At 38.9% G+C, this 25,916-nt stretch overlaps 1 protein-coding gene across 1 annotated transcript in view; it reads right to left on the bottom strand.

The window, feature by feature from the left end:
* SLC25A16 (solute carrier family 25 (mitochondrial carrier; Graves disease autoantigen), member 16) overlaps nucleotides 1–25,341 on the bottom strand; it is a 32,705-nt gene extending 7,364 nt beyond the window's left edge. Inside the window, exons 1-6 of the mRNA XM_006889050.1 lie at nucleotides 25,221–25,341; nucleotides 19,230–19,322; nucleotides 10,891–11,024; nucleotides 9,595–9,658; nucleotides 2,347–2,468; nucleotides 2,033–2,099 (exon numbers count right to left, since the gene is read on the bottom strand). Of these exons, the coding sequence (XP_006889112.1) occupies nucleotides 2,033–2,099; nucleotides 2,347–2,468; nucleotides 9,595–9,658; nucleotides 10,891–11,024; nucleotides 19,230–19,322; nucleotides 25,221–25,341 (601 nt within the window). The remainder of the gene's footprint in view (nucleotides 1–2,032; nucleotides 2,100–2,346; nucleotides 2,469–9,594; nucleotides 9,659–10,890; nucleotides 11,025–19,229; nucleotides 19,323–25,220) is intronic.
* Between the last annotated feature and the right edge of the window lie 575 nt (nucleotides 25,342–25,916).

Raw genomic sequence — 25,916 nt, 5'->3', positions numbered from 1 at the left:
AAAAATAAATAACTCTTGATGGATTAGAGGCACAAATGTAAAAATGCTAAATTTTAAGTAATGCTTAGGGGGGAAATGCCACAAAAAAGCACTATCCATAAAAGAGGATGACAAATTTAATAACATTAAAATTAATATTTGTCTTAAAGATACTACACAGAAATGAGAAGCAAAATTACAAATGGGGATAAGACATTTACAACATATATAAAAAAATACATAAAGAACTACTACAAATTAATGAGAAAAACCCTCCAAACAGATCAGTAGAGAAGTGGGCCAAACACATAACAAAGCATTTCACAGAAAAAGAAATGTAAATGGTGATTAAATATATAAAAAGTTGGGCAACCTCATTAGTACTAAGGAAAATTAAAGTAAGAATTCAGGCATTTTCTTTCAGGTATCCAACAAAATTTTTTAAAAGTAAAAATCAACTATTATCAACATGGATGGAGAGGCTGTGGATCAATGAGAATTTTAACGTGCTGGTGAAAGTGTAAACATATACAACCACTGTCACTCAATTCATCTTTAGCTAATAAAACTGAGCATACATGTAATTTACAATCAGGCACTTTTACTCCTAGTCCCAAGGGAACCCTGGTAGAATAGTCAACAGGGAGTTGCACTGCTAAACCAGAGGCTCTTCCTCTCCAGTGGCTTGAAATAGGAGAAAGATAGGCAATCTCCATCCCTGGGAAACTAGATGGAGGGTCAGCTAGGAATTGGTTCCTATGCAAGGACACTATTGAGAGATTATGCCCTAGAAAGGATTTATTGAACTTCTTTACCAGGATATCTACACATTTGGAAAATGGCATATACAATGAGTTAATCTTAGAAATATTATTAATCTGTAACACATATACATATTACAAGCTTATAATATGTATAGAGTTTTACAAACTGTGGTATTTCTATACCAGGGCACGCTACCATAGAAAGTTAGCATAGCATATTTAAGAAAATGTCTTGGGTAGAGGGGATAGATGGCAATATCCATAGTGCTTTACTTAAAAAATTCAGTACTCAGCAATAGAAAAAAAGAAGAAGCTACTGACACATGCCACAACTTGGATCAGTCTTGACAGAATGATGCTGAGTGAAAACATCCAGCCTCAAAATGTTACAAAATGCATGTATGGCTTCATACATACCTTCATATATACCTTTATTGAAATGAGAAAATTAGAGAACAAATTAGGGGTTTTCAGGGCTTAGAAAAAGGTTGAACCAGATGCTCTGCCAAGGAAGGAGGAACAATCTCCTCCTGTACCAGTCAGATCTGATTTGACAGTACACTCACACAAAAATAATAAAATAAATTAAAAAAAATTTAAAAAAAAAAAAAAGAAAGAAAAAGGTTGAGAAAAGATGTTCCTAAAAAACCAGCTCATCAGGAGGGATCCTTCTGGTGATAGAACCCTTCTGTATCTGGATTGTTCAGTATCACTATCCTAGTTGGGATGTTGTACCACTTTTGTAAAATGCTATCACTGGGGAAACTGGGGGAAAAGTATATGGGAACTCAGTATTGGCTCTTAAAATTTGTTATAAATCTTTAAAAATAAAAAGCTAATTATTTTTTTAAAAGAAATATAAATAAGTAAAAGTTGTATACAGATTGGAAGATATAAACTACCTTAATTTTTTTGTTCTCCATTTGTTAAATTTCCCATGAGTATTTACTACTCATATATGTGAGGGGAAAAGCTTTGAATTCTTATTTCTAGTTAACATGTTTTTAAAAATGGAATCAATAACTTTCATATAATAACAATGTGCAAATGTTAATAAGACTACAGCTGACAGAGATATAAAGAAAAAGATGTAAAAGTACATTTCAACTGATTGGATAGGAATAGAATATTTTTTTGTACAACACAATATTGTTTACCCATATATGATATTTTATCTTGATCATTGCTTAAATAAAAATGTTTTATTATAGCAACTTTTCATGCCATCATTTTGGAAAAATGCTGAGGACACATTCATAAGTTGGGATTCTGCCATATTTGAAACATACCTGCATAAGGAGCCATTCCTAATATAGTAGGCATCAGGCCTCTGTAAAATCCCAGGAAACCGCCTTCCTTTTGAGTGAAGGAAAATTGGAAGTGAAATTACATTATGCTAATTTATGATAACCATGAAAGATGAAAAGCATACATTCTAAGAGAAACTACTCTGACACCACCCTGAAACACAAAGATGTACATTCATTACTATTATCCTTATTACTAATAATTATAAATAAGAGTAATTATTCAGCTAACACTTGCTATATTTTCCTAAAAATAACAGGGTGGGTTACAGATAAGAAAGGTAACTATGAAATACCTTTGCATAAATTGTTTTAAATGCATGAATTATTCCTGTATAGGTGTGCTCCCCTTTCACCTGGAATGCTAGGCGGACTCTGACCATATCAAGAGGGTAAGTACAGATAACTGCCGTCATACCTGAAATAAAAGTAGAAACTTTCATTAGTTGTTGTGGCTGGTAGGTGCCATGGAATCAATGAGTATGACTCAGAGTTACCCTATGAACAAAAGATCTGAATCTTGTTTTATCCTGTGTCATCCTCACCATCTTTGATACACTTGAGCCCACTGCTGCAGTCACCATGTAAATCCATCTCAATGGGGGTCTTCCGTTCTTTCATTGACCCTCTACCCTTCCACACATATTTTTCCAAGGAATAATCTTTCCTAGCAACATGTTCAAAGTAGTACTCTTTATTTTTTTGCATTGGGAAAATCAGCTGTCAGGGACCTCTCCAGAGTACTGAAGAACAACGACATCAGGCTGGAGACTAAAGTGCGCTTGATCCAGGCCATAGTCTTCACAATTGTGTGCTAAGTGTCAGAGACCTGGACAATGACCACAGATGATAGATAGAGAATTGATGCCTTTGAGTTGTGGTGCTGGAGAAGAGTGTTGAATATACCATGGACTCCTAGGAGAACAAACAGGTTTGTTGTCCTAGGGAGGGTGAAACTGACTGCTCCTTGGAGGCAAGGATTCTGAAGCTTCGTCTGACATACTCCGGGCATGCTGGAAGGAAGGACCAGTCCTTGGAGAGGAACATCATGTTTGGGAGAGTGGAGGGACAGTGCAGGAGAGGATGACCCTCAATGAGATGGATCGACTCAGTGACTGGAGTAGTGGGAGTAGGTATGTCTGAGATAGTGAGGTTGGCACAGGGTAGAGCTGGGTTTAGGACTCTTGTACATAGGGTATCTATGAGTTGCAAGTGACTTGACGGCACATAACAGCAACACCTCTTAATATAACAAGTATGAAAACTCAAGCTGCTGACAGAATTATATAGTTAACAGCTAGAAAACAATCCTGTGAATCCATAAAGGGTCAAATGAAAAAATCTCAAGTTCTACTCAGGATGAAGTCATAGGGTAGCCTCAAAATAGTACCGTATAAAGTTGATACCACAAGAAAGAAAAAAATAATAGTACAGTATAAGAAGATTATGAACAATTTTTTTGTATGCTATGTTTGAAAGTAATTCTACAAAGTAAATTGGTTTCATTCACATTAAGCAATGGTGAGCACTTTTATTATGAAGAGAAAAATATCAGAAAAACAGGATATGCATAACTGATTTACTTAGGAGGGAGCAGGGAAGCTAAGGAAAAGATCTTACACAGATGGAAACAATCATAGAGGTTTGACAGGGAGTGGAGGTGAGGGAGGGAAAGAACAGAAAGGTGGATGGAGGGGTAGGGAGAAAGTAAAAGGAAGGTACAGGGAGAATTTTATGAGATGCTGTAATAAATGGCATGGATCTTAATTAATTAACCTTATAAAATAAAACGTATATGAATGATCAAATGAAACAAATTTTAAAAATATCAGCAGGGAGCTCTGGTGGCCTAGTGGCAAGAAGCTGCACTGCAATCCCAGAGGTACGTGGTTTGAATCCACCAGAAGCTCTGCTGAAGGAGGAGGGGCAATCTTCTCCTGTACCAGTCAAATCTGATTTGATGGTACACACACAAAAAATAATAAAGTTTAAAAAAATCAGCAAGAAAAGTGTTGATTTTTTTTAACATAACTCAGTTTTATTTCGAGAAAGTGTTGATTTTTTAAAAAATATTTTTATTTTTGTGTGTGTGTGTGTGTGTACTGTCAAATTTGATCCGACTGGTACAGGAGGAGACTGCCCCTCCTTCTCCAGCAGAGCATCTCGTGGAGTGTTGATTATTTTTATGATAATAGCAAGACATTTATTTCAGAACAAAGCAAGGAAACACTCCATGATTCAAAATTGGAAAGGGTGTATGCCAGGGATGCGTATTATCGTCACACCTTTTCAATCTACATGCAGAACAGATTATCCAGGAGGCTGGGCTCTATGAGAAGAAATGTGGCATCAGGATTGGAGGAAGACTCATCAACAATTTGCGTTATGTAGATAACACAACTCTGCTTGATGAAACTGAGGAGGCTATTGGGAGAACAGAGCAAGGGAACAATACATGGTTTAAAATTAAGAAAGGCAAGGGAGCTCTGGTGGCCTCGTGGCAAGAAGCTGCACTGCAATCTTAGAGGTGTTTGGTTCAAATCCACCAGATGCTCTGCTAGAGAAGGAGGGGTAATCATCTCCTCCTATACCAATCAGATCCAATTTGATGGTACACAAAATAATAAAGTTTTTTTAAAAAGTTAAAAAAAAATAAAATTAAGAAAGGCAGGGAGCTCTGGTGGCCTAGTGGCAAGAAGCTGCACTGCAATCCCAGAGGTGCACAGGTTGAATCCACCAGATGCTCTGCTGGAAAAGGAGGGGCAACCTCCTCCTGGACCAGTCAGATCTGATTTGATGGTACACAGACACAAAAATCATAAAAATTTTAAAAAATAATGAAAATAAAACAAAAATAAATATAAAATTTGGAAAGGTAGGGAGTTCTGGTGGCCTAGTGGCAAGAAGCTGCGTTGCAATCCCATGTGTTTCGAATCCACCAGATGCTCTACTAGAGAAGGAGGGGCCATCTCCTCCTGTACCAGTGGGATCCAATTCTATAGCACCCAACAAGTAAGAAAGAAAGAAAAAGAAAATTAGGAAAGGTAAGAAAGATAAAAAGAAAGAAGATTAGGAAAGGTGTGTATCAAGGTTGTATACTTCCTCCAAACCTATTCAATCTGTATGCTGAGCAAATTATTAGAAAAGCTGGACTTATGAAGAAGAATATGGCATCAGGATCAGAGGAAAACTATCAATAACCTTTGTTATGCAGATGATACAATCTTGCTTGCTGAAAGTGAAGAGGACTTGAAGCACTTGCTGCAGAATACCAAAGGCAATGCCCCTGACAATCTGAATCCACCAGCCAATCTGTGTGAGAAAGATGGACAATTTCTTTCCGTATGATTTACAGCCCCCTGAAAACCTGCTGGAAGGTCAGTCTTGAGTTGATTCTAAGATGGTAATGAGTTCTTATTGAGTCAATATTACCAGCTTATTTTTATTCAACTGATTCACAAATTCTATAATTATCTATCAATGTATACAGCAATATAGGGTTAAAGATTTATTATTCAAATGGCTTCCCTAGTCACTGACTGACTTTGCCATGTAGATGCGCAGAAATAAATAGGGTGTGCTGGCCTATCTGCAAGAGGATTGGTTAGTCTTGTCATTAAATTGAGTGGATCTCCCTAAAGAAAGCAGAACCATGACTCAAACAGATGTATGCACAACCATGTTTATTGCTGCTGTTATTCCAAGTGCTCATCAACAAATGAATAGATAGAAAATCTTCATTAGAGAAAAGCTTGGAAGAACCCTAGAAGCACTAATCCACAACCTGATCAGTCTTTCAAATATTCTGAGAAACCTACAACCAGGAGAAGATAAAATAGATGAATGGGACCTGCTAAGAATATACTTGGGATGGAGGTGGGGGTGTGTGGAGAGACTGTACACTAACGAAGCAATTTTTCTTTTACCTTTCAAAGAGAAGAGTGAACTGGGGGGTGGGGTGGGCAGAGAGAAAAGTGCAACAATGAATGAATGGAAATCCAAAATCTCTGTAAATGTTCATTGAAATTAATAAAAAAAATTTTTTTAAAAAAAGAATCAAATCCCTATGCATATCCAAAAACTTCTCCAACAGGGTAAAAAGGGAAGACACAGATTTGGAAAAAATATTTTGTAATGACATGTCAGATAAGGGATTTATCTAAAATGTATAAAATACTCGAGCAACACAACAAGAGAAAGGTAAACAACCCAATTGAAAAATGGGCACAAAATATGAACAAACACTTCACTGAAAAAGACATTCTGATGGCAAACAAACACATGAAGAAATGTTCAAAATCCCCAGCTCCAAGAGAGATGCAAATCAAAACACACTATGAAATATCATATCACCCCAATAAGAATAGCAAAATTAAACAGAACAGCAAACAACAAATGCTGGCAAGGTTGTGGAGAAACTGGAACCCTTATTCACTGTTGGTGGGAGTGTAAAATGGTGCAACCACTTTGGAAGGCAGTATGGCACTTGCTCAAAAAGTTGGAAATAAAAAAAAAAAGTTGGAAACAGAAATACCATTTGACCCAGCAATTCCACTATTAGGAATATACCCCAAAGAAACCATAACCACCACCCAAGCATATATATGCACACCCATGTTTATCGTGGCTTTGTTTGGAAACAATCTAAGTGCCCATCAACAAATGAATGAATAGAGAAGCTGTGCTATATTCATACAATGGAAAACTACACTGCATTGAAAACCAAGGAACTCATGAAATATTATACAAAATGGGTGACCCTGGAGAACATTATGCTGAGTGAAATATCTCAGTCACAAAAGGACAAATACTGCATAGGGCCACTGCTGTAAGAAATAAATTTTTTTTTTACTTTTCAAAGAGCAAACTGGTGGGGGGGGGTTGGACAGGGAGAAAAGTGCATGAATGAATGGAAATCCAAAGTCTCTGTAAACCTCAGTAAAATTAATTTTAAAAAAACAAACTATGGAACATTAACACAATGGAATATTAAGCAGCATTGAAAAACAATGAACTCGTAAAACATTACACAACATAGGGGAGCCTGAAGAACATTGCACTGAGTGAAATATCTCAATCACAAAAGAACAAAGACTGCATAACACCACTGTTCTAAAACAGGACAGACATGGGGGATTGGGATAAGAATCGGAAAACAGTGGCTAGATAATGAACAGTGTAATAGAACAGATGAAGGGAAGAACTGTGTAAAAGAAATACATGATCAGGCATTATATGTGTGACAAAAATCTGGAACAGGGGGTGCACTACAGGGTGGGGGGCAAGAAAATGTGCAACAATTTATAAATTTTGTTAAAATAACTAAAAAAGAAAAGAAATTGAGTGGATCTAGCAGCAAAATTTGAGAATTTCACCACCAGCAAAGAAGAAACAAGAGAATGCAGCCCATCCTTTGGGGCCAGAGATTCTTGTGCCAGCTAGACCAGGGCCTAAGGGAGCAGCAGCCATAGCAGACGGAGCGGAGACCCAGAGACCTGATATGAGATGAGAGGGAGCAGACCATTGAACCACAGCAACAGCTTTTTGTCCAAATTTGTAGGACTAGAAGGGAGAACCATAATTGACAGAGCTAAGCTTTATAACACTGGCCTAAAGCCAAGAGGCTCAAGGTTGAACACATTTAGACAAATATCCTCAGTGAGTGATTGTATTCTGCTTCTATGAGGTCTGTGAGCTACTGCAATGGATTGTGGACCCAATAAAGTAGTAAGATCTGTGTTGTGATGAGTAGAAAGAGGCATGAAAGTGTAGGGGACATGTCTGACCTCATAGGAATTGGTTTGTGTTGTTTTCACACAGTTCCCTTTGGGAACTGGTAAAGGTCAGCCATGGCCGTCCCCATGTGGCCCTTGCTCTTTTTATAAGCATCAATATCTAGAGCAACATACAGGGGAAACTGACATACATAGCATGCTTACAGAACTATTTTGCATACGTAAGGTGTTAATGACAAAAACATAGAACACATATTTTATCTGCTTTAAAATATAGTTTACATTTTTAAAAATACTTATGAAAAACAAATCTGATTCATAGAATTCTTAAAAGGGAATGCATGCTGTCAAAGACCAAAGTTCTAAAGAGCTCTAACCTTAATATAAAGAAAGACTAAGTTATATCTAACCCAAACCATGGTATTTTCAATTCCTATGTACCTGAAAGCTGGATAATGAATAAAGAAGATCAAAGAATGGATGTCTTTGGATTGTCCTGTTGGCAAAGAATACTGGGTATCCCATGGAATACCAAAAGAACAAATAAGTCTGTCTTGGAGCAAGTACAGCCAGGCTTCTCCTTAGAAGCAAGGATGGTGAGACTTCATCTCACATTCTCTCAGGCATGTTGTCAAAAGGGGCTAGTGCTTGGAAAAGAACATTATGCTTGGAAAGGTAGAGGGTAAGCAAAGGAGATGAAGATACTCAACAAGATGGAGAAACATAAAACAACTATGAGGTATCATCTCACCCCAGTAAGAACAGCAAAATCCAACAGAGCAGCAAACAACAAATGCTGGCAAGGATGTGGAGAAACTGGAACCCCTATTTACTGTTGGTGGGAGTGTAAAATGGTGCAAACACTCTGGAAGGCAGTATGGCGCTTCCTCAAAATGTTAAAAATAAAAAAAAATTAAAAAAAAAAAAGTTGGAAATAGGAATACCATTTGACCCAGCAATTCCACTACTGGGAATATACTCTAAAGAAACCATAACTACCATCCAAGCAGATATATGCATATGCATGTTTATTGCTGCTTTGTTAACAACAGTAAAGAGTTGGAAACAACCCAAGTGCCCATCAACAAACGAATGGATAGAAAAGCTGTGGTATATTCACACAATGAAATATTATGCAGCACTGAAAAACAAACAACTCATGAAATATTATACAAAATGGGTGACTATGGAGGACATTATACTGAGGGAAATATCTCAGTCACAAAAAGACAAATATTGTATAATACCACTGTTATAAAAAGGACTAATGGGGGGGGTGGTTGGAGGGAAACAAGAAAAGGGGATAAATAATGTACACGGCATTGAAACTGATAAGGGAGAGAATGGTATAAAAGGAATATATAATAAGGTATTATTGGTGTGACAAGAGTCCAGAATAAGAGCTGAATAGTAAATTGGTCAGTGGGGGGAATGTATAACAACCAAAGAACTTTTTTCTAAAGAAAAAATGAACTCAGGGGAGGGGGGCAGGGAAGAAAACGTACAACAATGAATGAATGGAAATCCAAGTTCTTGGTAAACTTATAATATCAATTAAAATGAAAAATAATAATAATAATAAAAAGATGGAGAAACAATGATTTCAACAATAGGCTGAAGCACAGAAAAAAATGAAGATGGTGAAGAATTGGGAAAGGTCTGGATCTGCTGTACAGAGCTGCTATGACTAAAAGTGGAAAGATAATATATGTGTGCTAATTAACCAATGTCATAAATATTATCAAATCTAAAATTAAATGTTTTATTGGGAAACTAATCTGTCAGAAACAAGATAGGCACTCTTCTTACCTGCCATGGATCCAGCCATTAATCGGTGCACATGACCCGAAACGCCCAGTTTGGTAGTAATTAACTAAAAATCAAAAACATTTTATTCATAAGATAGCTTTTAAAATATCACCTACATCACTATTTAATAAAGAAAACTAATTTCAAGAGTTCAAAAAGTATAAAAGCAAAATTAGTAACAAAGGTGAGTGCCAGAGCACAACTTATAAAGTTGAACTATGTTATGCAACATCAGCACGTTATTAAATATTACCTCTGCAGCCTCTGCTCTTATTTTTGCAATTTAACAAAAGCAAACTAAAGTTGTTGTTGTTGTTGTTGTTGTTGTTGTTATGTGCCATCGAGTCACCTGTATAACCTGTATAACCGGTATAATGCATAACAACCCTAGGTACAACATCTCTAAGGCTTGTCCTATCCTGAGCCAGTCTCACTGACTCAGACACACCTCAGTTACTATGTGAATCCATCTCATCCAGGGTCTTCCTTTCCTGCACTGTCCCTCCACCCTTCCAAGCATGATGTCCCTCCACCCTTCCAAGCATGATGTCCCTCCCAAGGTCCGGTCCCTCCTGGCCATGGACCCAAAGTATATGAGACGACAACCTAGTGTAGAACTGGCAAATATACTAATGCTATATTTAGAAAACTACAAGCCTACAGTATGAATGGAGACAGTCAGAATAAAACACTACACTAGACAAGTAAATCTTGATAACACTGTTTGCACCAATTCTCTCTGACTAGGCTAGAAATTTGTTTCTATCTCTAAAATTTAAATTATATTTTAAGATACTCTTTTAAAAAAGTATGCATTCTGTGTTGAGATAATGTTTGAGAGGATAAACTGTGATTCAGCCAGGGAAGGGACACTCAGGGCAGAACAGAAAATTATGGCTCACTAACAGCTCACTCCAAAACAGATTTTTCACAATAGGCTCTAACTCACTTATTTTAATATAAAAACTCCCACACCACTGTGACTAACTAAGTATGTAACAGATTAACAAAAAAATACATTTAAAAAACTAGCAATATACAGATTTACTATTATACACTTAATGGACACTTTGTCTCTTACAAGTATGAACATGGAGAATTGACTCATAACAGACTAATATCCCGACTTCTGGAATAAGTTAATGCCAAAAGAAATTATTTTTAAAAAATTAAAGTATAAAAAGTTTAATAATCCTTTAAAAAAGCATTATATTACACACTCATTAAAAGTAACTTTAAAGACAAAAGCAAATTCTTTGTAAAAACATGAGAAAAACAAGATAAATGTTCAAGTACCGTCTTATAATGCTCAAATGCCATAAACTGGATTGCACCATAGGGAAATATTCGAATCATCATTGCACCATTTCCTTTATACAAACCAAGATAGCCTTCCTTCTGGGGAACAGCACGTAATGTAGAAAATACTCCTATATTTAGAAAGAAATTACTGTTAAAACAGCTACTACTAACTAAATTAAAATTTTGTAATAAACACAGATAAAGATTATCATGTTATTTTGTTTGGAAATTATATGAATGGTAATTCCTGTATAACAGCTAAGCCAGTGTATGTAACATAACCAAAATATATAATATATATACAAATTGCATTTCTAAATGTACATCCTGAAAAATATAAAACATAAAACCTAAAGCAAGAAAAGATTCAAATTATTTAAAAAATTATATTTAGAGTAAATTAAATTCTAACAACTTTAAAAAATAGTTATTAAAAATATAGTTATTAAGCATGTGTATTCCAGAGTGCTAGTGAATCAGTGATACCCATTACATATTCTCAGTAAGTTCCTAGCACAGAGAGGAAAGCAAAAAATAAAATTAAAACAAGTGCTCACATAATATTAAAACAAATGTATTCAAGGTTCAGATACTGCACTGAAGATCAAAATATTTGGAAGTATGAAGGAAAGTTTGTCAATGTATTCAAATAGTTGTTTTTCTTTTCAAATACAAAGGAAAACACACAAATAAAGACTACCTATAAAAACTAGTAGACCGAAAGCGATGCTACCAAGTCAAAGGTGGATGACTCTAATCCGTGGCCCTAAGGCCTTTTTTTCATTGTTTTTTGTTCAGTCTTCTAGGTCATATAGTCCTGGTGTGTCCACTTGCAGTACAGAGGTAACTTGTGGTTGCTCTGAAGCAGAACACTGTGACACTGATGTGTCAAATGTGATAACGGTTACCCACAGCGGACAGTGTTTGGTGGTGCTCCCCAATTAAAACAAGCTTGGAAGCAGGAGGGGCATCTACTTCTGTAAATAGCTTGCCTCCAGAAACCCTATGAACCTGGAGAAAGTCGCACATGCAAGCATCGAGGACTTTTGTTGATAGGGTTGCTATGAGTTGCCTACAACTGGATGGTACTTAACAACAACAACCACCTATAAAAACAATTTAAGTTGTGGAGTAAGTGCTCACTAATTAGAACACTAATTGCAAACTGCAAACACTGATAAAACTGGTCCTGCAGTGTGATCCTTATATGTTGGTATGTTTATTACTCTTATTAGCATCAATCACTAGTTCTATTAGAAGCAGTACACAGCCTTCTCATACACACAGTCCTACTGCCATTACTGACTGATTTGAATTCCTAAAGTTTAATAAACAAAATCACCAGGCTCATTTCAAAATGTTAATGAATGCAATTTTTGAGCCCTTGCCAGTAATAAAAACTGCATGCAAGAAAAAATTGAAACTACTTTTTACAATAGGGAGCGCTAGAAAGGGCCCAAAAACCTATTTAAAAGAGCTAAAGTCTCTCTTTTGCTAGAGGAAGGGGCAAAGGTTAAGCCCTGTTTAATCTGACTCAAATGTGTTTGTGACAATATAAGGGTGATCAGATTTAGAACAATGGTTATCTAATACAGACCAGAAGGCATCAATAACGAGGGGAAAGTTCAGAGGAGATTGATCTGCATAATAATGCTGATTTCAGGAGCTCTGTGATAGGCCTGCACAGTTTATTTCATTATTTTAAAAAACATAGCAATTTATTAAACATTTTTTTAGACATCATTATGCTAGCTGTCCATCAAGCAAGTCTCCAGTTCATGACAACACCACATGCACAACAGCACAAGACACAACCTGGTCCTGCATCATCTGCCATCCCCTCGACTGACTGCAGATCCAGTCAGAATGGCTTTTAATAGCTGATTTTTGGAAGCAGATCATCAGGGATAAGCCTTTCTTCCTAGTCAGTCTTAGGTAGGAAACTCAAGTTAAACCTGCAAGCCCAAACTGACAGCCAGGTAATGGGTGCACCTGAAGGGCACTATCTGGGAAATGAATCCAAACCTCCCACTTTCAGGTGAGCAACCAATGAACCCCAATGCCTCACAATGAATTATTAGAAAACTGAAAGGTATACAGTACTAAAAAAAAAAAAAAAACACAAAAAACCAAAACAACCAAAACCCACCAGATAGTCAGGAAACAAAGAGAAAGGGAGAGGGGAACTCAAAGTAAGTACAAAGAGAAAATGCAAAATAAAATGGTAAATGAATAAATCAATGAGCAGTGAATAAAACTGTTTAAATTCCTCCATTGCTGTTGTTGTTGGGTGCCAATTCAGTTAAGACTCACAGCAACTCTGTTTATGTTGTTGTTGTGTACCATCAAGTCAGAACCAACCCAGAGCTGACCCTCCAGCAGGTTTTCAGAGGCAGTTAATCACACAGGAGGAGACTGCCCATCCTTCTCCACAGAGCAGCTGGTGGCCTCAAACTGTGTGCCTTCTGAACTGCAGTGTAACTTCTTGCCACTAGGCCACCAGAGCTCCTGTAGCAACCCTATGAACAACAAACCTCTATCCTGTGCCATCCTCATCATTACTGATGTATTTGATGAGCTCAATGATGCAGTCACTCTCACTTCAATCACCTTGGAGATCTTTCTTTCTTTTATTGATCCTCCTCTCCCTTGTTACCAAGCTTTTTATCTTGTTAACAATAATATTCCTTTCTAAGGAATGGCTTCTTCTAGCAACTTATCTTAAGTATGAGAGAGGAAGCTTCGCCGTCCTGGCCTCCACAGAGCACTCTGGTCGCACTTTTTCCATGACTTACCTGTTTGGTTTTTTGGCAGTCCAGGGGATATTCAATATTCTTCTCCAACGTAACTCAAAGGCATCAATTCTTCTGTCATCCTTATCCACTGTCCAGCTCTCAGATGCACAGCAAGTGATTGAAAAGACAGACCATGGTCTGAATCAGGCACACCTTAGTCTTCTAACTGACATGATTGTTCTTCAGTATTTTAGAGAGGTCCCTGACAGTGAAATTGCCCAAAGCAATACATCTCCTGATCTTCTGACTGCTAGTATCAAGGACGCTAAATATGGGACCCAAGCAAGATGAAATCACCAACAGTTTCAATCCTTACTCCTCCTACCATGTGGCCTTTTGGCCCAGTGGAAAGGACATTTTTCTTGATGTTGAAATGTAACCCATATTAAAGATCATGTAGTCAGTCCTTGATCTTCTACAGCAAGTATTTTAGTCCTCCTCACAAACAACAAACAGGACAGAACAAAGAGGTTTGTCCTAGAGAGGATGAACCAAGCTGCTTTTAGGGGCAAGGATTCAGAAACTCCATCTCACATACTTTGGGCACATGGCCTGGAGGGATCAGTCCTTGAAGGACATTACTCTTAGAGGGGTGGAGGAAAAGGCAGAGCAGAAGAGGAAGACTCCAGATGGGATGGACTGACTAGGGTAATGGAGGTAGGTGTGTCGGAGACATACTCACTCAGGATAGGGTGGGGTTCAGAACTATTGTACTGCTGAGTTGGAAGAGATTCGATGGCACATAACACAACAACAGCTGCAAAATTAAACTATGTCCAGTGTGTATTACAAATGAATTTAGAGGGTAAAAAAAATTCCTCTACTCCAATTACTCCCAATTAACTATCTAATGTTATGGTTATTCTTGACTTTTGTTAAAGCACATGTTCATTCACATAAGTGCAGTATGATCACATCGTTTTGTAGGCAAGTCAAAATAAAACATCACTTTCATGGTGTCATAACCAACTCAAGCTGACCCTGTAGCAAGTTTTCAGACGGTGTAAAATTCACAAGACTGCTCACCTTTCTCCCACTGGGCAGCTGGTGGATTTGGCTTTGGATTTGCAGTGTAACTCCTTATCCACTAGGCCATCAGAGCTTCCTTATTTATTTATTTAAAATTTATTTTAACACGTTGCCGCAACTTTTAAATTGACGACCATGCTCAGAAACACATTCCCTCCCCCCCCCCCACCCCCCGGGTATTACCGTCATTTACGGCAACATGTTAATGAAAATTTACAGACACTTTGGATTTCCATTCATTCATAGTTGCACACTTTCCTCCCTGCCCACCCCTCTCCCTCAGTCCCTCAGTTCGCTTTTCTCTTTGAAAAGTAAAAAAAAAAAAAAAAAAATTATTTCATTGTTATACAATCTCCCCACCCCCCAAAGTCCACTCCACTTGAAGCCTTCATTCTGGACTCCTGTCATGACAATACCTAATCATATATTCTTCCCAAACAGTTCTCTCCCTCGTCTGTTTCCATGCAGTATACATTATTTATCCCTTCTTAGTTACCCCCAACTCCAATGTCAGTATCGCTTTACAACAGTGGCACTATGCAGTTTTGTGACTGATACATTTCATTCAGTATAACGTCCTCCAGAGTCACCCATTTTGTATATTTCATGAGTTCCTTGTTTTTCAATGCAGCATAATATTCCATTGTGTTACCACAGCTTCTCTATCCATTAGTTTGTTTATGGGCACTTGGGTTGTTTCCAACTCTTTGCTATTGTGAACAAAGCAGCAATAAACATGGGTGAGCATATATCTGCTTAGGTGGCAGTTCTGGTTTCTTTAGGGTATAGTTCTCTTTATTTTTAAAAAACTTTTGATTGTGATTTGGGTGAAAAATTACAGGAAAGGTTGGTTTTCTATTTAAAATTTCATAAATACTTTGTGTTACAACATTATTTCTAATGCCCACATTATAATAACACTCTTCCCACTTCCTCAGTGTGATTCTTGTTTCCATTCATTCCTCTATGATCTCCATTCTGGCCGTCTGAGCTTTTTCTCTGGAAAAATGATGCCCTTTTGAACTTATAGGTTAATTGTTCTAAGAACTGAGTCTCTCTTTGGTGTTACTGAGCACTTTACAGGTCTAAAAGTTGAGCCACAGATGTGAGTTTAGGTCTAGGGCTTGAGGGTTCTACCAATCTTTATCAGACCAACAAGTCTAGTCAATTTTAGGATTTTGAGGTTTGTTCCCTATTTTTCTCCCAGTCTATAATGGGTCCTCTACAATGATTTCTTTCAGAGTGGTAACCAGTGGTAACAAGGCACCATGTTGATCACCTGGTTTCAGGCTTATGCAGGCTGAGATTCAAGGAGTCCATTATTAATGTGGACTAACAAATTCAAGCCACGAGTGGCAATACTTAAGGATGCTTTGGGTAGAATATTAAATAATCAAAGAAGCATTAAAAGAAGATGGAAGGAGTACATAGAGTCATTGTATCAGAAGGAACTGGCTGACACAGAAGAATTTCAAGAAATAACATATGAGCAAGAGCCTTTGGTGATGAAGGAGGAAGTTCAAATTGCTCTGAAAAAACAGGCAAGAAAAAAACTCTCCAAGAGTTGATACCATACCAGTTGACATATTTCAATAAACACACGCTGCCCTGGATGTGCTCACTAAGTTGTGCCAAGAAATCTGGAGACACCCAGCTGGCCAACTGACCGGAAAAGACCAATATTTGTTCCCACTCCAAAGAAAGGTGACCTGACAGAGTGTGGAAATTATAGAACAATATCATTAATATCACATGCAAGCAAGATTCTGCTAAAAACTATCCAAAAACGACTGGAGCAATATGTCAACAGAGAACTGCCAGATGTACAGGCTGGATTTAGAAGAGCTGTGGTACTAGAGATACGATAGCTAATGTTAGATGGATCTTGGCAAAAAGCAGAGAATACCAGAAGAATGTCTATCTGTGCTTCAATGACTATGCAAAGGCTTTTGACTGTGTGGATCACAACAAGCTATGGCTGACTCAGAGAAGAATGCGAATCCTAGAACATTTGACTGTGCTTATGTGAAACTTATAATTGGACCAAGAGGCAGTCATCAGAACAGAGCAAGGAGACACTACATGGTTCAAAATCAGGAAGCGGGTCCACCACAGATGTATTCGGTCTCCACACCTTTTCAATCTGTATGCAGAACTGATCATATGGGACACTGGACTGTACGAGGGGGAAGTGGCATCAGGATTGGTGGAAGATTCATCAACAACCTGCATTATGAAGATGACAACCCTGCTTGCTGAAACTGAGGAGAACTTGAAACGCTTGCTGCAGATGGTCAAGGACTGCAGCCTTCAATATGGACTGAAGTTCAACATCAAGAAAACAAAGATTCTCACCACTGGACCAATTGGCAGCATCAGGATGGATGGTGAAGAGATTGACATAGTTAACAGATTTAGTTTGCTTGGCTCCATAGTCAACACTCTTGGTACCAGCAGCCATGAAACCAAGAGATGAATTGCTTTGGGAAAGTCAGCTGTCAAGGACTTCTCAAGAGTACTGAAGAGCAATGGCATCAGGCTAGAGACTAAGGTGTGCCTGATCCAGGCTAGTCTTCGCAATTGTGTGCTATGCATCAGAGAGCTGGACAGTGACTAGGGATGATAGAAAGAGAATTGATGCTTTTGAGCTGTGGTGCTGGAGAAGAGTGTTGAATATACCATGGACTGCCACAAGAATAGGTTTGTTCTGGAGAGGGTGAAGCTGGCTGCTCCTTGGAGTCAAGGATTCTGAAGCTTCGTCTGACATACTTTGGGCATGTTGCAAGGAGGAACCGGTCCTTGGAGAAGGACACCAAGTTTGGGAGAGTGAAGGGACAGTGCAGGAGAGGAAGACCCTTAATGAGATAGATCAATTTTGTGATTGGGGTGGTGGGAGTAACTGTGTCGGAGACGGTGAGGTTGGCACAGGATAGTGCAGGGTTTAGGGCTCTTGTAGATGGGGTCGCTATGAGCTGCAGGCGACTCGATGGCACATTACAACAAAAAGAACAATGGTCAAGGGAGCTCTGGTGGCCTACTGACAAGAAACTGCATTACAATACTGAAAGCACGCAGTTCAAGTCAACAGAAGGATGGGCAATCTCCTCCCATGTGATTGCTGTCTAAAAAGATTGTAAAAAGTTCTTTCTTCTACCAATGAAAGAGTTTCTGATAAGTGAAATTGCTAGTTTTCATGTTTGTAAGAAAGAAATAAATTACTTGATTTTCTTCCTCAAAAATGCAGTTTATCGATACAAACTAATTAATGTCATTGAATTCTGCTTGCACTGAGATTTCTTAGCTTATTTAACTGTTTGTTGTTGTTGTTAAGAGCCACCGAGTTGAGTTCAACTCATAGCAACTCTATGAACAACTCTATGAGCAACTCTATGAACTAAAGAATCTTGTTCTTTCCTGTACCATCCTCCTCATCTCTGACACACTTGAGCCCACTGTGGCTGCCACTGTGCCAATCCACCTAGTTGGGAGTTGTGCTCTCTTTTGCTGATCCTCCAACTTTCCAAGCATGATGTTTCTTTCCAAGGAATAGCTCCTCCAAACAACATATCCCTTAAAGTATGTGAGATAATACTTCACCATCTTTGCTTCCACACAAAACTCTGGCTGTACTTTCTCCAAAACATATCCATTTGTTCTATTGTTCTATTCATTACTGACTTCCAACACCACAACTCAAAGGCATCAATTCTTCTGTCATCCTTATTTATTGTCCAGCTCTCAGATGCACAGCACTCGATTAAAAAGACCATGGCTTGGATCAGGCACACCCTGCCCTTTAAATTGGCATCCTTGCTCTTCAGGAACTTTGGAGAGGTCCCTGACAGCAGATTTTTCCAATGCTCCTGATCTCCTGACTGCTGGTACCAAGGGTGTCGATTGTGGATCCAAGTAAAAGGAAATTGTTGACAATTTCAATCTTTTCTCCCTCTATCATGATGTTATCTAGTGGTCCAGTGGTGAAGATGTCTGTCTTCTTGATGTTGAGATGCAATCCCTTCTGAAAGCTGTAGTCCTTGATCTTCTGCAGCAAGTACTTCAAGTCCTACTCACTTTGCACTAACAAGGTGGGGTCGTCTGCATAATCCAGAGCCACATACTTCATTTTAATTTTAAAGCTTATCTTCATCACAAATCAAGGGTGTTAGGAGCATCTGTGAAGGATGTGACTAGTAATTCCAATAAACAAACTTCAATGAGTCCAAGAATATGGTTTGGAGCTATAAGGACATTAAAGAAAGTAAAACAACTATTCCTTCAAATGAAAAGAATACGATGAATAAGAGATATATCTCTCTTACAAAATGTGTCCCCAGACTGGAACCTTGCACTTCCCGTTTGTGTCCTTTTCCACTATAATTAACAGCAAATGAGTAATGGTTTCTGGGGTGTTTGTTTGTTTGCAGCAGTGTTTTAATCTCTGTACCACAAGTCCTAATCAAGAAAACTTTTGTTTTTATTTCTTTTTGTCTTTAGCATCTGTCAACTCACCTAAATGTTTGTAATGGTGATTATGAGCTTGTAATAAGACCTTTACTCGATCCAAAGGAGCCACTGTTGTTTTGGCACAGCATCCAGCAATACCTAAAAGAAAAAAGGTCAGGAAGAAATTGCATATTCTTTATTTCAGACAGAAATCATTATTGTTTTCACCAGCAAACCCTCCAATCTCTGATTTGGTCTCCATGGGTAGAACTGTCCAATAGCAGAAAAAAGCAGATGAGTAGTAGCCATTCTCTGAAATTTAATACTTCACCACATCAGACTGACAAATAAATGTGAAGGATGTACATTAGCTCCCTAATATCTGATCACCACTGAGCAAATTACAAAAATATGTTTACAGAGATACTCAAAGGTATTTACCCACTCTCCGTTTCTCTCTCAGCAGCTTATTTTCCTTCTGGACAACTTTTCATTGAAACAACCAACTTCTACACACGAACTATGCATTTCTACATTCAATAAATATGGTTTTGGCCCCTATCATGTATCACTGTGCAGACATATTTAGGTGCATACTTAAGCTTTAGCATAAGTCATAATAAGCCAGGACAGCCTATTAGCTTCAGCACACTTTTAAGGCTGTATGTTGTTGCTGTCGTTTTATACAAACAAGTTGGAAACAACTCATAGCTGATCCTCCAGTGGGTTTTCAGAGGCAGTAAATCACATGGAGGAGATTGCCCATCTTTCTCCCACATGCCTTTGGGATGGCAGTGCAGCTCCTTACTACTAGACCAGCAGAACTGTAATTACTTTAGTACAGCTCTGTATGTACCACTTACAGTGTAGTACTTTAGTACAATACTTTCCATGTAGTACGAATTTGATAAAATGAGTTGTTACTATTATAAAAAAGAAAAGAAAAATATCCAGTAGAATAGAACACACAAATATCCACTAGAATGAAACACACACATACTCTTTTTTTAATTTTTTTTTTTTATGTGTACCATCAAATCGATCTGTTAAAGGAGGAGATTGTTCCTCCTTCTCCAGCAAAGCATCTGGTGGATTTGAACCACACACCTCTGGGACTGCAGTGCAGCTTCTTGCCACTAGGCCACCAGAGCTTGCCACACACATTCTCTTAACAAAGTAGTAGGGATGCAAAATTGGAACATTTTTGGAAAACAGTTTGGAGATTTCTTATTAAACATATATTACTGTACTCCTTGACGAGCTTTGGTGGCCTAGTGGGCAGGGAGTTGTGCTGCCAAGTCAAAGGTGACTAGTTCAAATTCACCAGCTCTTCCAGGAGAGAAAAATAGGCAATGTCCTCCCACATGATTTATAGCCTCTGAAAACCTGCTGGAGGGTCACTGGTATATAACAACTTGATTTCAATTAAATGGCAAGGAGAGGATGAGAGGGAAAAACTCAAATACTCAGCAATCTCACTATGGGATTTTTACCAAAGATAAATAAGAACACATAATATTTCAAACCATTTTCACAAGTGCTTCTTTTAAATAGCCCAAAACTAAAAATAAAGCAAACTTTCAACAGGTGGAAATGTGTATGTCCAAAACATAGCGTGATGCTCTGTAACAGAAATGAGTAGATTACACAATAGCAAGGAGTTGGAAACAACCTAAGTGCCCATCAACAAACGAATGGCTAGAGAAGCTGTGGTATATTCGCACAATGGAATACTATGCTGCATTAAAAAACAAGGAACTCATGCAATATTATTCAAAATGGTTGACTCTGGAGAACATTATGCTGAGTGAAATATCCCAGTCACAAAAGGACAAATATTACATGATGCCACTGTTGTAGAATGGGACTGTCCTTGGGGTTGGGGAGAGACTAAGTAAGATGGGTTCAATAATGTATACTGCACTGAAACAGAGGAGGGAGAAAACTGTTTAGAAGAGATATATGACTAGGTATTTCTGTCATCACAGGAGTCTAGAGCGAGGGCTACATGGTGGAGGGGACCTGGGGGGGGGGGTTGTAAAACAATGAAAGAATCCTTTCTTTTACTTTTCCATAATTTTTGACTCATGTACTTATAACTTGTTAGTCAAATTTGTGTCTTCTAGGTTGCAACACCCCCATGATACATCTTCAAGGATATGAACATGTACAGCTAAGCACAATCAATAAGAGTGCATCTAAATTCCAAAATCAATCTCCATAACAGTCTATGTGTTTCCTACTGCCAAAGGGGCCCTTTAGAGTAGTGAGAGAAGATCTTCACCTTAAAACCCACAGCGTCCCTTTTCAGCAGGAAGTAGCTAAGAGAATACGCCATCCCCTTTTCCTTATGAATCAGGGTGAAGTCTCTCTCAGGGAGGAGTGATAGGGAATGGCAAAGGACACACCGACAAAGGAGATTAATCAGAACTGACTTTGACAAGCACTGTGGCAATTGGACAATTAAAACAGACATTCGGATGGCGGGGAAGAAGAACAAACTGGGGAGGAGGGTAGAGAGAATGGTGCAGCAATGAAGGAATGAAAACCCGAAATCCCTATAAATGTTCATTCAAACTAATAAAATTTAATAATAATAAAAAAAAAGAAATGAGCAGATTACTAATACATGCAATGTGGATGAATCTCAAGTGCACTCATCCAAGTAAAAGAAGCCAGATTCAAAGGACTAAGTACTGAATTATTTCATTTTACAACATTTAAAACCTAAAAAGAAATCAAACCCACTGCTTTCAAATAGTTTCCAATTCAGGATTTCTGCCCCCTACATTTCCAAGGCTGTACATTTTTACAGGAGGAGACTGCCTACCTTTCTCCCAAGGAGCAAGGATGTAAACTACACACCTTTTGATTAGCAGCCTGCTAAGCTGTGCACTATATCACCACAATTCCTTACACAGCATTTGCAAAAGACAGAATTACAGAGACTGAAACCAGTGTTGTGGTTACCACAGGCTAGTAGTTACTAATTACCAGCCAAGTGGAAATTATTTTGGATCATGGAACTATTCTATACCTTGACTTTAATGGCTGTTACAGAACATGCTAGTCACGACTCACTAAACCCTGCACCTAAAAGAACGACTGTGAAAACTCACCAAACTATACATCTAAAAGGGTGAGCTGTACTAGGAAAAATTAAATAAAATCCAGACTCACTGCCACTGAATCAATTCTGGGAACTGACTCATTACAACAGAGCAAAACTGCCCCTAAGGTTTCCAAGATGATAAATCTTTACATATTTGGATTTACATAATTGGAGTGCCCTATCTCCTTCCAACAGAGTAGCTGCTGATGGATTCAAATTGCCAACATTTTGTTTAGCAACCAAGTTTTGTAACTACTATACCATCAGGGCTCCTTGGATATACTTCAGTGCTGTTGTAACTGACTTACAGCTGATCCTCCAGCAAGTGTTCAGGGGCTGTATATTACATGGAAAGAGACCACCCGTCTTTCTCCCACAGAGTGGCTGGTGGATTCAAACCACCACGCAAATTGAATGGCTTTGGCTGGCAGTGCAGTTTCTTACCATGAGGCCATCAGTGCTCCCTACACTTTATATTAAGTTATATTTTTAATTACTACATTTGTACTATGTTGTCTTTGTGTACAGCTGAGTTGAGATCCAATTCATAGCTGACCCTCTGGTGGGTTTTCAAAGGCAGTTAATCGCATGGGAGGAGACTCTCATAAAGCAGCTGGTAGATCTGAACTGTGTGCCTTCAGGACTGCAGCATAGCTTCTTACCACTAGGCCACCCGAGGTCTCTCATAATGACATACCATTTTCCGTAGTTCCACCCTTTTATGGTTTGGGCCAAAATCAAGCAGACTTTACTTCCCTTCTTCACCCACGTCTTCTAAAAAAATTCCACTTACTCTTTCTATATCCAGACTTTCAAACTTCTCACCACTTCCACACTATTATCCTGATCCAAACCACCATCACCTAAGATCTGAATCAATACAATAATCTCCAAATTAGACTCCTTATTTTAATGTTTGTATCCCCTCAGTTCTTCTCAACAGAAAAGTCAAACTGATCCTTTTGAAGTAAGTTCTGTCACGTCACATTCCTGCTCAAAAGCGGCAAAGGTTCCCCATTTCACTCAGAGCAGAGGTCAGATTCTAAGATGTTTTTCAGGACTCTTAATTTTTGCCCCTTTACCTCTCTGAGAACTGCCCTGCTAACCCAAAGGCCACTCCTCTCTGGCACTATGAATCAACTAGGGGTTCTGGTCCCTAGGAAGAAAGACGGGCAATCACCTCCTACAAGATTTACAGCCTTGGAAGCCCAATGATGAGTCAGCTGTGAGCTAGTTGAGACTTAAAGGAAATGAGTTAGGTTTAACCTCTCTAACTTTCCCCCCTCATTACAACCACTTGCTTCCTTCAAACCAATCAGCTATTCCCTTGTATTGATGCTTCTTCTTTACCATTTCTCTTTACTTGAGATGTTCTCCTCAGACATCAGCTTGCCAACTCCCTTGCCCTTCAATTCTTTATTTCTCCCTGTCTCAAATATTATCACAGTCACTCTATTTAATATAACACCATTTCCATCTACTGTCCTACGCATGTTTTTCAGTGCAACTTGTCATCTTGTAGTATACTCTACAGTTTACTTTTTTATTTTCTTCGTCATCGTCTTCACCACTCTCGAAAATGAAGCCAACTACTGCCAAGTTAATGTCAACTCATGGTGATTCTCCAGTAAGTTTGCAAGGCTTTAACAGGAAGACTCCCTCCCACACAGCACCTGGTGGATTTCAACCACTGATGTTTCATTTAGCAGCTCTTATGCTCTATACCACCAGGATCCTCTCCAACCAATGTTAACTCAAGTAAGGTAGGGAGTTTTGCTTTGTTCTCTGATGTGTACCAAGTAGGTAGCAAGCTTAAGGCAGGCCTTCAAATATTCCTCATATAGGAAAAAAAAATGTTCCTAATATAACTGTCCTTTTTATCAGACAAAAAAAAATAACAAACATTAAGTTTTTAGTACTACTTCAGCCTATGGATATTATCTTTCTACAAGTCTTCATAATGCGGAATTTTACAAATTCTCAGCCTGAACAAAAAATTAAGTGATGACAACCCACACAGGCACTTAAGGAAGAATAGAGAGGGTGAAATACCAACTTATAAAAAGATATTTAACTCTCAAGAGATTTCTGGAACCAGTTAACAGCTGAAAGCAAGTTTACTAAAATAATTAAAACCAGCTGTCATTGTAAGCACTTTTGTACAATTTGTCAGCCATCCTTAAAACACTGACCTCCGATACGTGTTTTCCTTTAAGCAAACTGCAAAATCCAATTCTACTTGGTCACTCACAGCCTTTATAAAGGAAATTAAAACTCTATAAAATTAACGGAATCCTTGAAGGCGTTTAAAGGAAGAGTTGGGAAATAAGAGTCAGACGACCTATTGCATGGAGAATATCTGCGGCAAAGGATCTCTTTTTAGCGTTAAAAAACAAATATGGCACATTGAGGTACCTGACCCAAGCCATGGGATTTCCTATTGCCTTATATGAATGCGGAAGACCAAAGGAGTACCGAAGCTATTGGTGAAGAATACTGCACATACCGTGGACTGCCAGAAGAACGGACAAATTTATCTTGAAAGAAGTGTAACCAGAATGCTCTTCAAGTCAGGGTGATTAGACTTTGTCTCATGTACTTTGGACATGGTATCAGAGCTGACCAGTCCCTGGCAAAGGACATCAAGCTTAGTAATGTAGCGGGTCAGAGAAAAAGAGGAACACCCTACGAAATAGGGTGACACAGTGGCTGCATCAGTGGTATTAAACTTCTGAGGATGGTCAGGGCTGGGCAGCACCTGGCAGTGTTAGTTCTGTCGGGAATGCCTGGAGGGGACCTAACAAAACCGCAGTAAGGCAAGACAACAGCAGGATAATGCAACAACTAGAGTCCAGGAATGTCGTTGCTGCCGCCTGAGACCGACCTGCTTCCGATCCTGCCCTTGCCGCCCAGCGCGCAGCCAGGTCCTCCTGGCGGACACCCACCTCCAGCCAGGAAGGATCGCAACCAGTAGAAGTCCCGGCGGGCTGTGGGCCCTCCAGTCCCTGCCGCCTGCGGCATCGAAGGAGGGGGATCGACCGCTGCCAGAGCCGCCGCCGCCGCCATCAGGACCAGGGAGCTGTCGGAACCTGTGGTCGCCCAGTTTGGCTGCCCAGTTACAGACCACTGCCCGGGATCATGTTTGGATCTGTCTGTGACAAAATCCGGAATAGCGCGCCGCAGGGAGAAATAACACCGGGCGTGCCGTCGCGGGATGATGACGTGTGGGGACGGGCCCTGGGTCTTGACTCCACCCAGGCCCCGGTTGGGCTGGGCTGCTGGCTCGGGAGGGGCGAGCAGAGGCTCTCTGAGTCTGGACCTGCTCTTCTCCAGGCTCAGAATGCCAAAAGGAGCTGCTGGCCTCCTTTATCTCCTAACTCTTGCTTACCCCGAACTCCTGTTCTGCCTCCTGTTGTTTTTTTTAAAATTTTTCATTTTATTTTGTATTTGGCTTGAAGTTTGCAAATTATATTGTTTTTCATTTAAATATTAAGACACATTTTTATGTTTTCTTTTTGTTATTGTTGGGTACCATTGAATTGGATCAGACTGACACAGGAGGAGATTGACCCTCCTTCTCCAGCGGAGCATCTGGTGGATTTGAACCTTGTCCTTTAGGAATTGCAGCGCAGCTTCTTGCC

The sequence above is a fragment of the Elephantulus edwardii genome, unplaced genomic scaffold (assembly GCF_000299155.1).
Source record: "Elephantulus edwardii isolate Elephantulus edwardi_28Jun2011 unplaced genomic scaffold, EleEdw1.0 scaffold00074, whole genome shotgun sequence".
Lineage (NCBI taxonomy): Eukaryota > Metazoa > Chordata > Mammalia > Macroscelidea > Macroscelididae > Elephantulus > Elephantulus edwardii.
This window is presented reverse-complemented; position numbering and strand designations above follow the sequence as displayed.